The 13,861-nt window shown below is 38.6% G+C and overlaps 2 protein-coding genes across 3 annotated transcripts in view; both read right to left on the bottom strand.

Annotated features, from left to right (window-relative positions):
- LOC115730703 (U3 small nucleolar RNA-associated protein 25-like) overlaps positions 1-13,861 on the bottom strand; it is a 321,158-nt gene that overhangs the window by 106,485 nt on the left and 200,812 nt on the right. The window lies entirely within an intron of this gene.
- On the bottom strand, positions 927-7,776 carry LOC115750779 (homogentisate phytyltransferase 1, chloroplastic). Its single transcript, XM_030688332.2, has 13 exons — positions 7,457-7,776; positions 7,087-7,134; positions 6,248-6,495; positions 6,005-6,088; positions 5,841-5,915; positions 5,233-5,316; positions 4,538-4,627; positions 3,259-3,360; positions 2,471-2,566; positions 2,299-2,370; positions 2,115-2,210; positions 1,563-1,667; positions 927-1,284 (listed from the first exon to the last, which is right to left on the bottom strand). The coding sequence occupies exons 1-13, from the start codon at positions 7,506-7,508 to the stop codon at positions 1,243-1,245; spliced, it is 1,194 nt and encodes a 397-aa protein (XP_030544192.1). The 5' UTR covers positions 7,509-7,776; the 3' UTR covers positions 927-1,242.

A 13,861-nucleotide genomic window follows, 5' to 3' on the forward strand; every position in this document is an offset into this window, starting at 1 on the left:
ATTCAGGCCCAATAAAGGCCACCAAGGCCCAAGTCATTTACGAAGGGAAAATTAATAATCTTTCGATTATCACCCAGTCAAGGGCAATAACTTTTAAGACTTGTCACACGAACCGACCCGATTCAAACCCGCATCATCATCTCTCCTTTTGCCCTTACTACCATGAGACTAGCAATTCAATTGGTGAGCATATACCGCCAGTCCACCGTGGCTCATTTTCCGATGCAGCTCGATGGCGATTTATCATAACTGCAGGCCTCAAAGATGACACTGATACGGCCGCCGCACACATCGTCGTGACGAGACCAACTTCGTGATTTTTCAGATTCTTGCCTGAAAACATGTTGGTGGTTGTCAAGACCTGTCGACAGTGGACAAATTCTTCTGCCGAGGTGTTGGTCGGTGGCGGGGGTTCAAAAAACTTGTGTGTACGGATCAAGCGCGTCACATATTCTACTGTACTAATTTCAATTGACATCAGACACGATTTAACAAGAGTCCTAAAACTCATCACGATATTGCACTTTAGTCCTATGGTACAAGCAAATCCCTGAACTTACATCCACATTAGCCCTTCGATAGACTCCATCGGCTTTTTGTCGACAGAAACTAGAGTATTGGTTATCGAGGCAAATCATCTACGATGTCTTGGACTCGAGATCGTGAAGATTCATTCGTTGCTCAAAGCAAACAATTTCTTTCCTCCTGACGAAGTTTAATCCTAGATCCATTGGACTACCTCGAGAAAATTTCATTTTATCTGACCCTCTAAAGTTGACTCAGGGTTTGAGTAATCAACGTGCCCCATTGGATAGGTAAAAAAAAATCTTGATTCTTGCGCCCTGCCCCCAATCAGATCGAGCAAGCCAGAATCAGATTAAGCTTACCAGTCACAGCGCGAGGGGGTGTAGCGATCCTAGCATTAATGACCAAGGTATAATTCCAGCTTTCATGACTCGTTATGTTTCTTAAATTCAAACTTTTCCGAGCAGAAGACGACATCGATACCACAGAAAAGACGGTCGCATGCAAATTCGCCTGACAATCACAATTCATGAATTGGGACTCAGATCAGAGCCAAGCAGAATTGGATACTCGGAACTAGGGCAACAACCTTTCCAAGTTTCCTATTACATTATCCATAGAATGTGGATATTTGTGCCAAACATTAGGCAGACAATTGATTTCCCTGCAGCAGGCCAAGGAATACATCGTTTAGAAATTCGTCACCACGGAAGTCGCTCACCTCACTAGCGGGATAAGCAAGTACTCGGCATAAAATAGCTGCACCACCAGAAGAACATCAAAGATTGGAGCAGTTAAGAAGTAGAAAATATCGAAAGAATGCCAGTGCAGCAAGTGCAATATCGAAGAAAATATGTGAAGCTTGTAGAGGATAAGAGAACACCCAGAAAAGATGGTGAAAATAACAATATGGATATGACTGGGAAAATGAATTTGCTATGACCAAGGAGGTGCTCACAAAACTGAGCTTCTCAGTCACCTATCACCACTTCGCGCACCTCTTAAGGCATAGCCATCGAATGAGATTAGATGATTACCTTCCAAATGAACATGTAGAATGATGTTATTGCCACTTTGCTCCTCAGATCAATAGACTTGGCGCGGCTCCATAACAGATAGCCCAACAGAGCATGACCAAGGACCTGATCCAAAATTCATGGTAGTCAAATTAGCTTTGTCTCTGATAGAATATTAAAATAATAAACCACGCCTTCATCTAACAGCTTCGACTTTTAGAACAGTTGGCGGTGGTCCCAAAAAACCTCACATGATATTAGAACAAGAAGTCATGAATTCAATTCTTTCCAAGTCCCATTTGGTAGTGGTCCCACAAAATCTCACAATATCCATTGAAAAGTAGGCGAATCTTAACATTAAAGTAAGAACTAGGTCCCTCAACAGCGTAGCTGATTTCAAGATCCAAAAGTTCATTAGACCAGGTATGCTCAATACTGCTCGGCCCTTAACAAAATATAGCATGGGAAACAAACTTAGGAGGCCATTTAAGAGAAGGTAGCTGAAAGTTGAACTGTCCTGGTATTTTTACACGTTCATATTCCATCTACAGTTTGAACAGACTGAAATATTACCGTGAGGACTTTACTCCACAGACATGAAGAGACTGATCCAACAAGAACGGCCACACCGTAAGCCATTTCAAGCAGTGATATGCAAATCCAGAATACCTGCCCAAGATTGAAACAGAAAATTAAAGAAAGAACTCGAAAAAGAGCTGCTGCAGAACGGTTGCACTTTGTATAAGAAACTACCAACCCGCTCTTGACCCAAACGAACAGTGAATGATTGGATACCAAATATCTTGTCTCCGTCAATATCAGGTATATCCTACATGAACACAAACTGAAGGGTGAAACAAAAAAGTACATCTTCACGTGTCAAGCCGACTGGTCTTTACCAAATTGTTTGCGAAGGATGTTACTGTTACCTTAAATAATGCAATAACCACAGAGAAGAAGCTCATAAATGCGGTTGCAAAAATTAGTGGCCTCGAGAGCACCAGTGGTCTTTTGTACACATGGGTCTAAAAATAACGCATGTCATCAGTATCAATACCCAAAAAAGAGTGACAGGTCATAAGAATTGGAACTCACATTTATAGCATAGTTAAATAGCAACTGCAGTCCGACCAAAAAAAAATAAAAAAAATAGCAACTGCAGATAACTTGAATTCATGACACTTCCAAACATCATGAAAGTACTAAGAAAAGAAGACAGGGAGCCATCTCTCAGAACTATGATTTGAACTATGTATCGCACGCAAAAACGGATATAGCAAACAAGAGCAAGGTAAAAAACTTAGCAAAGTTATTCATTCCTTGTCATCTTCTGAAGTTTCAAAGAATATAATAGAAACTAGGAGGCCCTTCTCCATTCTGTGCCACTGGGTGGTCAGTGCAACTTGTTACTCATTATCTGACATAGTCTATAAAGTAATACAATTACTTAATTTCAAACAACCTTGCTCCACCTCCCCACCAACCCAATCCCCTCCCCGCCACAACAACAACAACAACAACAACAACAACACACACACAAACTAAGACTGAAAAAACAAAATATATGTCTGGCACCCAAAGTTATCTAGCTTTCTTCATCCACTGTCTATTTGGATGAGTTATTCATCTGTACCAAGGAAAAAAAAAACATAGAAATTATAAACTTTCAAATATGAAAATTCCTTAACAATTTCATTCGTCCAGAATCCAGAGAAACCTGAATGTGCAGAAAAAATGCAATCTGAACAATCACCGCCCGGACAGCTAGGATACACATTGCTGCAACAACAGCAGATCTCTTCCATCTCAACATGGGTAACTGGAACATTACAATTTACAACTTGTAAGCAAATCAATCATGGTTTTAATCATGTAGCTACGTTGTAACTAATGACTTCATTGGCTAAGACAAACAAAAGTGACAAAATTCCAATCTAGAAGATATAAAGGAAATTGCATCTTAGGCACCATATTAGGAATAGATTCGATAATCTTTTTTTGCTAGCATTAAACAAAAATATAAATGCAAGATAACAGCAAACTTTTTCTGACTTCAGATGGCAATTGTTACATCCTTGCAACATGCTCAGTGGAAACAGGTTGTTTGTGTCTAAATGCTGTTCATTGAACTAAGCTGGCAATCCTTTTACCGTTGAATTGCAGATGCCTAAGAACTATATGATTAGGGTGTCCTCAGTACCGGTGCTATTTCAATAAACTTCACCAAAACTGTGCATTATAAGCTAACCCTCGACGGGTGTGGGATATAAGTCCATCTCAGAAGGATCCACAGATGTCTACAGGGAAAATTTATCCAATTTCTCTAGTACTTACTAATTGAACATTCATTTTTCGAATATCCATACCTCCAGTAGATTCACATTCCTATAATCAAAATCATGCTGATTGCTTATGCGTATACTGTTAATGAAGGAATCATTCACATTCTGATATATCATGCAAAAGTTTACGATGAGTAATGATGTCTCTCTGCTACAACAGAAGTACGAACTGCATCCTGGGAGAATTACCCTATTAAAGGATCATGCGCAGGAAAGTTTTCGAGGTGAAGTCTTTGATAAAATTAGCCAATAAAGTTAACAACATGACAGAGCAAAACAAAGGACTTTAAGGTTCTACTATCTTACTAACACAAACTGTTTTGTATTGGTCAATGTTCCTGATGACAAGGCTTCTTAGAAGTAAGACAAATGCAGAAAGAACTTTGAAGCATATTAAATGGCTTGCACAATCTATTGTCAAGTATGACATACAGGATCAACGAACACCACTAATATAAGAGCATGTTGATGTTTCTAACCACCAAAAGGCATGTCACAACCACAACTGTCAATTCCACAAAACAGTTCCCTCATAAAAACATGTTAAAAAACTTACAAACAATTAAAATAAAAATACTCTTGAAGAAGGGGGTGAAGAAAGAACACACTTCGTCCAGCGCTAGGCAAGAATTAAAGTGACAAACGAGTACTCACATTGATAGAATAAGCAGTCCCAAGCAAAAAACTGACAAATAGAGCCCAAAACAATGGCCATGAACCAACAATCCATCCAAGCCAAAAACTCTGTTAACACAAGAATGACAATTGCAGAATTAGTCCATTGAAATACCAAGAGAAATATTCATAAGTCTAGAATTCAAGGAAAGCTAATAATCAGGTGATTGAACAGAACAAAGGAGCGCATTATCTAGCTTTGACCATTCAGACGCACCACAGATTATCAAGAATGAACTCCTTGAGAAAATAAACATCAAGAAGCAGAGACAGTGCACTGGAAGACATGACAAAAAACTTCGAAGCAGGATTGCTACCGCAAATTCTTCAGGACCATACGTTAGAAGCAGCACAAATCCTTTCATACTTTCCAACTAGTGTACTTGCAAAGCAAATAGCTTGCTATCCTTAGATATCACTTGGAGATAAAACGAGTATCGTTTGTAATACTCTTCATAACATTTTCATCAGGGATAAGATGTGAAAAGATTAAAAAGGAATACCAAGGCAAAACTGTGCACAGTACAAATAGTTGTACTTTCTCCCAACAATCAATGGCTGGTATTTATGATCATACAAGCAGAAATTTCTGCCCATGCACACAACTTCATGAGAAGCACAGCTATGTGTTTGCTGGAGTACAGAAGACAAAGGGTTAAGTACAACACTGATACCATGATGGAAAAAGATGTAACAATCATGACACCAGTCCCAACTGTGTACTCTCCCGATGCAAGGGGAAGATAGGGCTTGTTGACCTGCAAAAGACAAGCAAGACAATTACCATTTAAGCCAGCTACGAAACCATTAACATATATCTCCTATGAAGTTCAGTGTAAGAATTTCATTGAGAAAATTATAGTAGGTGCTCAATCTATGCACATTTCATCACTCTGAATGTCTCCACTAAAAAGGACAATAATGTACTTTTGACTTCTCCTCATCGGAGTCATGCGTTCATGGCTGGATGGGTGACCATCTAAGTGCTTCAATTGGAATAGTATTACTGGTGGATCCATCATGTACTTTTGACCTATTCTCATCGAAATCATGTTTTCACCGCTGGATAGAAGTGAGGGTCAGCATCCAGCAACTAAAACCGACCCAAAAGCCAGCAGGATACAAAAACTAGCTCAATTTATGATTTTTCAAGGAAATTCCAGTGCAACTGTCTAATGGACAAACTAAACAAATAAAACCCTAGACTAATACTGTTCGAATTGAAGCACTTCACTGAATTCCAGAGAATATAAAATGATAATAAGCAGCCTGTGGTACACACCTTGTCTATGTCAATGTCAGAAAGCTGGTTTAAACCCACAATGTATATATTCATGAAGAGGGCAGCAACAACAGCCTGAAAATTAGCAGACACCAAAGTTGTAAGGTGATTAATTCTCAGGAGATGACGTACTATGCAGAGTCACTATGATGTTTAATCTTCACCTCCAGGACCCCAGTGAAAAATAAGGGAGAAATATCTGATAACTTCTCTACCGCAAGCAGAGAAACTGATATTATGCTCAATGCCTGCTCAAAACAAGTGATGTTAGTCAAGCATACAAAACTGAGGAGAAAGCGTAATAAGACAATTAAAAAAGATCCAAACTGAGTCACAGAAAATTGGCAGCTTTAGTTCAACAGATCTAAATGGCCATAGTTGAATATTTTACTAAACACACACTTAACTGTGCCAATGACTGTGTGAGGACGAGAGAACCGATAAAAAGCGTCAACAGCATTTTTTACAGAATCCCTGATACGACCGGAATTGAACTCTCCAGGCCCAGATTCAAGTGGTTGTCTGGAGGCTGCATGCACAATCCACTCCCTATTCCTTCTCCGGGAAAGAGCAAGTTTTTCCTTAATATTCGCGACATTACATCTAACATAGTATACTCTGAGGATGTCCCTTTCTCTGCTCCCTGAAACTTGTGCTACACGAGAAATTGCAGTTCCATTAAGTACATGAAGTCAGAAGCAAAGTGACCATTAGGGACAAAGGGTCTAAAACTGAAAGAAAATTTCATGAAGTTCTGAAAAATTGAAGCAGGTACAATTTGCATAACCAGCGCCATGAACAATCTAAAAAATGACATGCTCAGGGAAATGAGAGCGTACAAAATTTCAAACACCAATAAATGTCATTGCTTGAGATCCTAACCCAAGCACCTAATGAAATTTCATCTTTCTTTCAAAAGCACCAAGAATATGTTGATCAGATTATTCTGTTTCCTACTTTTCAACCAATAAATATATCAAGCAAATTTTTTTATATGACAAAGTAATAACTAACACACACTAGGGGGCAAAACAACTAACACTGGTGTTGAGCAAGTCCGCCTTAAGTTGTAAGCTACAGTAAAATACCAAGCAGATAAAATGACAATTCTTTTGCATATCTTTACCAAGAACATCAACCAATTTGAAGCAGACTAGGTAATGAACAAAGAAACTGAGAATGCTGACACATGTGGAGAACAATTGTAAAGAAGGAACAAAACGATGATGAAACCAGTTAGTCATACTTGGAAAGCAGAACTTCGAGATGTCTTGGCCTCTCCAATTTTTCCTGTCTACAGTAATCAACAAGACAAATCAGACAAAGTACTCTCAAGCAACTCCTAATCAGCAGAAGAACAACTCCACAAGTGCTAATAGACTTAAAAGAGGAGTCCCACTTAGTACTCTTGAAAATGGTCGCCATAGAAAGAAAACACTGAGTTCAGACGAAACCCAACATTGTTGGTATTAACACAGAAAAAGACACCCATAATCAGAAAAAAGCTGCGAACTTTTCCACCTAAAGCAACGGGGCATTTGAGGAAACCAAAGCACAATCAGCAGAAACGATCAAAATTCATCATACGCCGGCAAGATCGAACTGAAAACACAAACCCGTGGAGAGCACAGAAGGCGTAAGAAACGAACGCGGGAGACAAGACTCCATCTTTCTACCCTGCTTTCCTCAAAGAAAGAGTGAAACTCTCGCGCGGCAGCGAATGCAGTTCAAGAAACGGGGCCGAGGGGCTTCTTCTTCACTATCACCTTAAACAAAACAAGGGATTCCAAGAAAAACCCCGTCGCTAAAGCTGGATTACAGAGCTTGAAATTCTGGGCATCTTTCCTTTTTGGTCTTTTCCGGGTCACCCACGTTTTCTTTTGCTCTGGTACTGATGAGTGGAAAGAAGGAGCGCTTTTCGCTTTCAGGTTTGGGCAAACGAAGGAGGAAGAAGAGTTGCAGAGAATCCCGTGCACGTTTTTGGTTCTTGGGGTGACGGAACTCAGTTGTCTTCTTCGCATGGGGTCCAGTCTCTAGGTACGAAACGTTCAGCAGCGCAGGAAGTGACTCAGTTGTTTTCGCATTGGGTCCAGTCTCCAAGTACGAAACGTTCAGAAGCACAGGAAGTCACTTCGTTTTCCCGTTTTTCTGGCTAGACAGTACGTCATTTCACGAAAACCGCAAAAAATTATCTTTATTTCGATTGATTTCTCCGCCGTGGAGGGGAGACGAAATTCTGATATCTTAAATAACGACTCGAAATGTTTTTATTTTTTAAAATAAATATTTGAATTAAAAAAATTTAAAAAATGAGCCTGAATTTATTTTTAAAAAGGACTTAAAATGTTCTCATCTTTTTAAATAAGGAATTGAAATGGACCTTATTTCAAATAAAGATTAATAAGCCATGAAATCTAAAAAAAGAGCATGACCTTAAGAATATTTTCATCATTTCTCTGTTTCATTTTTTTCCTTTTTCTAGTTTTTCCCTTTCTCTATTTTTTAAATTTTTTTTAAAAAATACACACATATTGAGAGGGCTAGGCGCCCCCTCACAGCCGGTGGGACGTCGGAGAAGGCATGCGGGGTCGCCGACATTGTGGCATCAACAGTATGATTTCATGTTATGGCGAGCCACATAATCACATTACACGATCCGCGTTACCTCAACTTGCAAATTGTCGGATCGTGTTTATGCTTTGTAGGTCGATATGATTTAACTAACCACATCATCTTCAAGTTGACCTCTTCTGTAATATGCAAGTTATGATGATATAAACGTCAAAATCGTCGAGAATCAACCTGTTGCGGAAAACTTTAAGAGATTCGCAAATTCAAAAGCAAAATAGCGAAGGACGAAAGTAAAATAAAATGCATGAGACACGATATACGTGGATAACCCAAAATGAGAAAAAATAACGGGGAGAGAGATGAATATCACTATATTCAATAACGAGTATAAACATACAATCAAATATCTAAAAATCTAACAAGAAGAAATGAAAAAAAACAAAGGGTTTCAAAGCGGAAGCGAAAAACTCGGGCAGAAGTAAAAGCAAACGTTACAATGTAATGTGCAACATATCTTTTTTATAGCCCCATCAAAAAAACCCTAAGATAAAGTGTATGGTCCAAAATAACTTTATCTCTAATTTGAACATTATCTCAAATTTGAACTTTATCTTTAATTTGAAAGTCAAACTTAACAAATCTCCACCTTGACTTTAAAATTCCAGAAGAGTGTTTTTCCGAACGCCACAAGATCTCTCTCCTTCACCACCAAGAGTGACCATACAAGGCCATCCACCAAACAACGGAATCGACAATGCACACCTGTAAGCCTACGTGAGGGTACTCGATGTAGGAAACAATGGATGAACCGCCATCAACACCTCCTATGCAACTCAAACGATGAGAATACCAACTAAGTCCAAACGATGCTTGAACTTAGTCAAAAGAATTGATTTGGTCAATATCTCTACAAGATTATCTCGTTGTTGGTACTTTTTTATTGTAACTATACCCTTAGCAACCTCATTACGCATAAGATGATAACGAATGTCGATGTATTTCGTTCTCTCATGATGCATCGGGTTCTTGGTCAACTGGATCGCACTTTGGTTATCGCAAAAGATAACGGACGCTCTCTCCTGCTTTGCCCCAAGTTTTGTAATCAAATGCTTCAACCAAAGAGCTTTCTTTATTGCTTCGGTTCTTGCCATGTACTCTACTTCGGGGTAGATAAAGCAATTGTATCCTACAAAGTTGCTCTTCAACTAATCGCGAGATGACCAAGCATAAAAACATAACCTGTCAAAGATCTCTTTTTATTGAGATCACCTGCATAGTTAGAATCAACGAAGCCAACAACCGAATACCCTATATCACAACCTCTATTAAAGACCAAATCAAAGTCTGAGGTACCTCGGATATACCGAAGAATCCACTTCACTACTTGCCCATGAGCTTTATCCGGATATGCCATGTACCTGTTTACAACACTAACTGCTTGGGAAATGTCTGGGCAAGTGCAAACCATAGCGTACATAAAACTATCCACGGCACTAGAATATGGAACTCGAGACATATCATCTTTCTCTTCTTTGGTTTTAGGCGACAAAGAAACAGAAAGTCTAAAGCGGTATGCCAAAGGAGTACTTTTCGGTTTGGCATTCTTCATGCCAAAATGTTCAAGCATTTTCTCAATATACACTTTCTGCGAAAGGTATAACTTCCTAACCTGTCTATCTCTACGAATTTCCATACCTAGAATTTTCTTGGCAGCTCCAAGATCCTTCATTTCAAATTCCCTTCTAGGTTACCTCTTTAACAATTGTTTCTCTGAAGATAGTTGTATGTACTATAAGAGATTGCGTAATGGTTCTTTTGTTTATTTGCTATTGTATGTACATAATATTTGTTCAGAAGTAAAGTCCATAAGCACAATTCGTAGAACATTTGTTTAGAAGCGAGGGTCAATTATTTCATTATTGTCTATGTTTTGACCTTGCAAGGATTTAAGGTAAATTCTCTCATAATCTTGTCATATATTGTTGGTTGATACTATTTTTGGTTGATTTCTTTTAGTTTTATTCGAAATTGATTTTATTTCAAAAAATAACCGTTTTACAGTTTTCTTTTCTATTTCAAAATTTGAAGTGACCCGAATCGTCACTTCCTCTGTTTTTTGTTGTTGTTGGAAGAACACTATTTATGTCAGAACCATTATAGTTTTCTCTCAAACCCTAAATCGTTCGAACCACTCTTTTACTCTCTCGCTTTTCTTCTTCAAAATCTCATCTTTGTTTCATCTCAAAGTTTCAAACTTTCTCATCCATGGCTTCGAAATTATCCTCCTCTGTGAAGAAAGTTGCAGAGGAAAGTGAAAGGCGACGAAAAAAATCATCAAGGTTGACAAGGGGCAACAAATCCTGCGACTCCACTCCGATCAATGTTTCTAGGTCAGAAAGCGAAGATGACAGAGACATTGCTCAAAGGAAGTCAGGTTTGTCAAAGACCGAGTTTGATGAAAGGGTTGCTATGGCTCTCGCTATCAAATCCTTGTATGACTCTTTCAAAAATCAAGGGTCGGGTGATGACGTGATTAAGACATTGCTGGATATTCATAAATTTGCTAGTGAAGAGGACTTTCTTGCTATTTTAGAACTGCCTTTACAAACCGTGACACCTATTGCTACGATTGTTCTTCAAAGTGTGTCTCGAAAGGGCAAAGAAAAAGTTGTGTCATTTGGTGTAACGAAACCGAAGAAGACCTTGACAAAAAGAATTGTCATTGAGGAACGAGTGAAAGAGGAAAGTGACATCGAAACCAAGGAAAGTTTGATGACGATGACGATGTTGTTGTGAATGACTTTAAGAAGAAAAGAGGCTTTGTCAAGGACAAGAGTTTTAAGAACAAGCTTTTTCTCAGTCAGAAACACCATGATAGATACGAGGCCTTCAAGGAAAGACTTTAAATTTTGACTAACATTTTCTATCATTTGCATAGAAAATCAGAGCTAATGTTTTAGTTCTAACAAAAAATAATTAAGTCATTTTTCATATTTATTTTTAGCATTCATGCATTACATTTGCATTATTTTTCACCTATGACAAGGAATTGAGCTCAAATTGGCAAGTGCTCAGACTAGGAATGACATGGAAAATTTGGCCAAGACAACTGAGGATGATGACCAAAAATTGCAAGCTGGGCCAGCGAGGCTCCAAGCTCATATTGATTTAGGTTCGGACTGTCATTTCTAAAGGGCTTCAATTCAATCAAATTAGTCCCCAGCGGAAACCGAACCTGCCATTAAATAAGCCCACAACATTAGTATTTCGGCAAAGACCATGCATATCAAAGCAGACCAAGAAGGGAGGCTATTGGGCTCTAACTCGGTCAAATTCAGTCCATTATGATCAACAATTGGTCTTGGATTACTACGAGGTAAAAAGCCAAAGCCCGTGAGGTCAAACCTAACTAAACACCATATAAGCATGTTGATGCTTCACAAAAAGGGGATTCAATTTGATAATGCACGGCCAGAGGACATAGAGAAAAAAAATCGTGAGAAAGAAGGGGTGTTCTTCTTCATGCGGGTCTCTCTCTGACCAAATTGGTGTTGCTTCATCTGTGCAATCGCGACACCAGCAAGTTCAACGATTCCATGCTGTGCCTTCACGTCCGCAGGAATCAAATTCGGCGAGTTCCGTCCTTCCTCACATCACTCGTCAATATCCGATTAGGTTTGGGAGAATTCCAGTAGAGTTTGATGCTTTCACATTAATCGCTAAGTGAAGTGCAGGGTCGAACACAATACCGACAAAAGAGAAGTCGAAGGAGCCCAAGCGGTGAAGTTCAAAGGGCAGAGTAACAGTCGATTGGAAAGCAATTACACATCCCATGACCATGGTACTGAAGCGTTCATCAATTAAACTAGCGTCTGTTTAATCTTCTTCGAGAGCCAATCCGCGAGACGATGAGAGCTGCTGGTAGACTCTGTAGTCGCAAGCCATCCGAGCCCGAGGGCCACTGAGACCGTAAGCCATACGTATTCGCCTATTCGTTGTACTGATCATCAACACCACGACGCCTAACGAAGCTGCTGATCAGTCCGAGAAGCATCCTCAATACTTCGATGGCAGCTTTGATGAGTCCCCATGACAGAATTGAGTCTCGCCATTATTACTCCCCTTACTTTTTTTTGTGATCTTCTAGGTTCGCATGATGCTGGTCAAACATTGATGAAGCCATGTTACCCGTTAAAGCCAAGTGTCCAGTTTGTTGGTTTCCTCACCGTTCAGTCCTCATAGTTGCATGAATTTTCTTTGTGACTCAAGCGCCCCAACGGTGAGCCTGCAAGATCATCGTCGGACTAAGCCCCAGTTGTCTACGTGAAAGTGCTGCCAAACCATCGCAAGCCACCCGAGTCCAAACCGCAACCGAGCTTGCACGTGACCCCCCAGTTGCCGGTCCCATCATCAAACTGGGAGTTCACGTTTGTTTCGCATCTCTTGCGCAGGTCTGATGGTGAATTCAAATTGAAAAGGCAATCTTTCACTATTTGGAAGGTATAATTTCCCATCTTAAATAATATATTGCCTTGCCTATTTTGTCATATTTACACATATTTGCATATCATATCTGAGCATATCTTGCATATTGCATAAAAGTGGATTTTTTTTTCAAATACAGGTTAATTAGGAAATTTTCCTAATCCACAACTTGCCATATGATCAAGAAAGTCCGTCTTTAGGATTACTAATGAAATACTCGATTAGGCAATGATTTGGATTCAATCGTTAAGCGTAGGATTACGAATTAAATATTAAATTCAAATATTCGCAAAATCTTTTCTAAAAATTGATTGATTGATATATCCACTTTTTCTTTATTGATATTGATTGGCATATTCTCTTTCCTTATTTGAATTGGAATTGATCGATTGCGAATATGTTGTTATCTTTTAGGATATATCTTGCCATGTTTGCATGATATTCTAAAATTCTAAAAGATATTTCTTCCATAAGGAATAGATTGCATCTTAGAATTAGAATCATTGTAGATATTTGCATGTTTAAATTAATTCTAGGATAGTTTAAAATTAGATTGCATTCCAAAATAGAATATGCATGTTTACATGGATTTTATATTTAAAATAATCTATCTTTAATATATTAGGGTTTAGGTTAGTTTAAATCCTAAAATATGCAAGGTTCTTATCTTTAGGCATAGTTTTCTTTATGGTCATTAATTATTCCGAAAATACAAAAATCAATCATTCATGTCATGTTGTCATGCATTATATGTCATCTTTACCATGTCATATAGGTTACATTTGAGTTTATATTGCATATAGAATTGCATGTTTGGGGTTATAATTAATTCACATGTCATGTAATTAAACTGAAACATCATTTGTACTATAGTTTAATTTAATTGCATGCCATCTAGGTTAGTCATGTAGTTAATTAAATTAATTTCATATGCATGCTTAGGATTGCCTTGCATTTAATTCATT

The sequence above is a fragment of the Rhodamnia argentea genome, chromosome 4 (genome assembly GCF_020921035.1).
Source record: "Rhodamnia argentea isolate NSW1041297 chromosome 4, ASM2092103v1, whole genome shotgun sequence".
In the NCBI taxonomy this organism is placed as follows: Eukaryota; Viridiplantae; Streptophyta; class Magnoliopsida; order Myrtales; family Myrtaceae; genus Rhodamnia; species Rhodamnia argentea.

What these genes read in the sequence shown, in the direction of transcription:
- LOC115750779 (XM_030688332.2), bottom strand. Translation starts at nt 7,508, where the DNA reads ATGGAGTCTTGTCTCCCGCGTTCGTTTCTTACGCCTTCTGTGCTCTCC. An exon ending in CTCACACAGTCATTGGCACA is followed by an intron (nt 6,089 to 6,247) that starts GTTAAGTGTGTG and finishes TGTTTTGAGCAG; the next exon opens with GCATTGAGCATAATATCAGT. An exon ending in GGACTGCTTATTCTATCAAT is followed by an intron (nt 3,361 to 4,537) that starts GTGAGTACTCGT and finishes GTAATGTTCCAG; the next exon opens with TTACCCATGTTGAGATGGAA.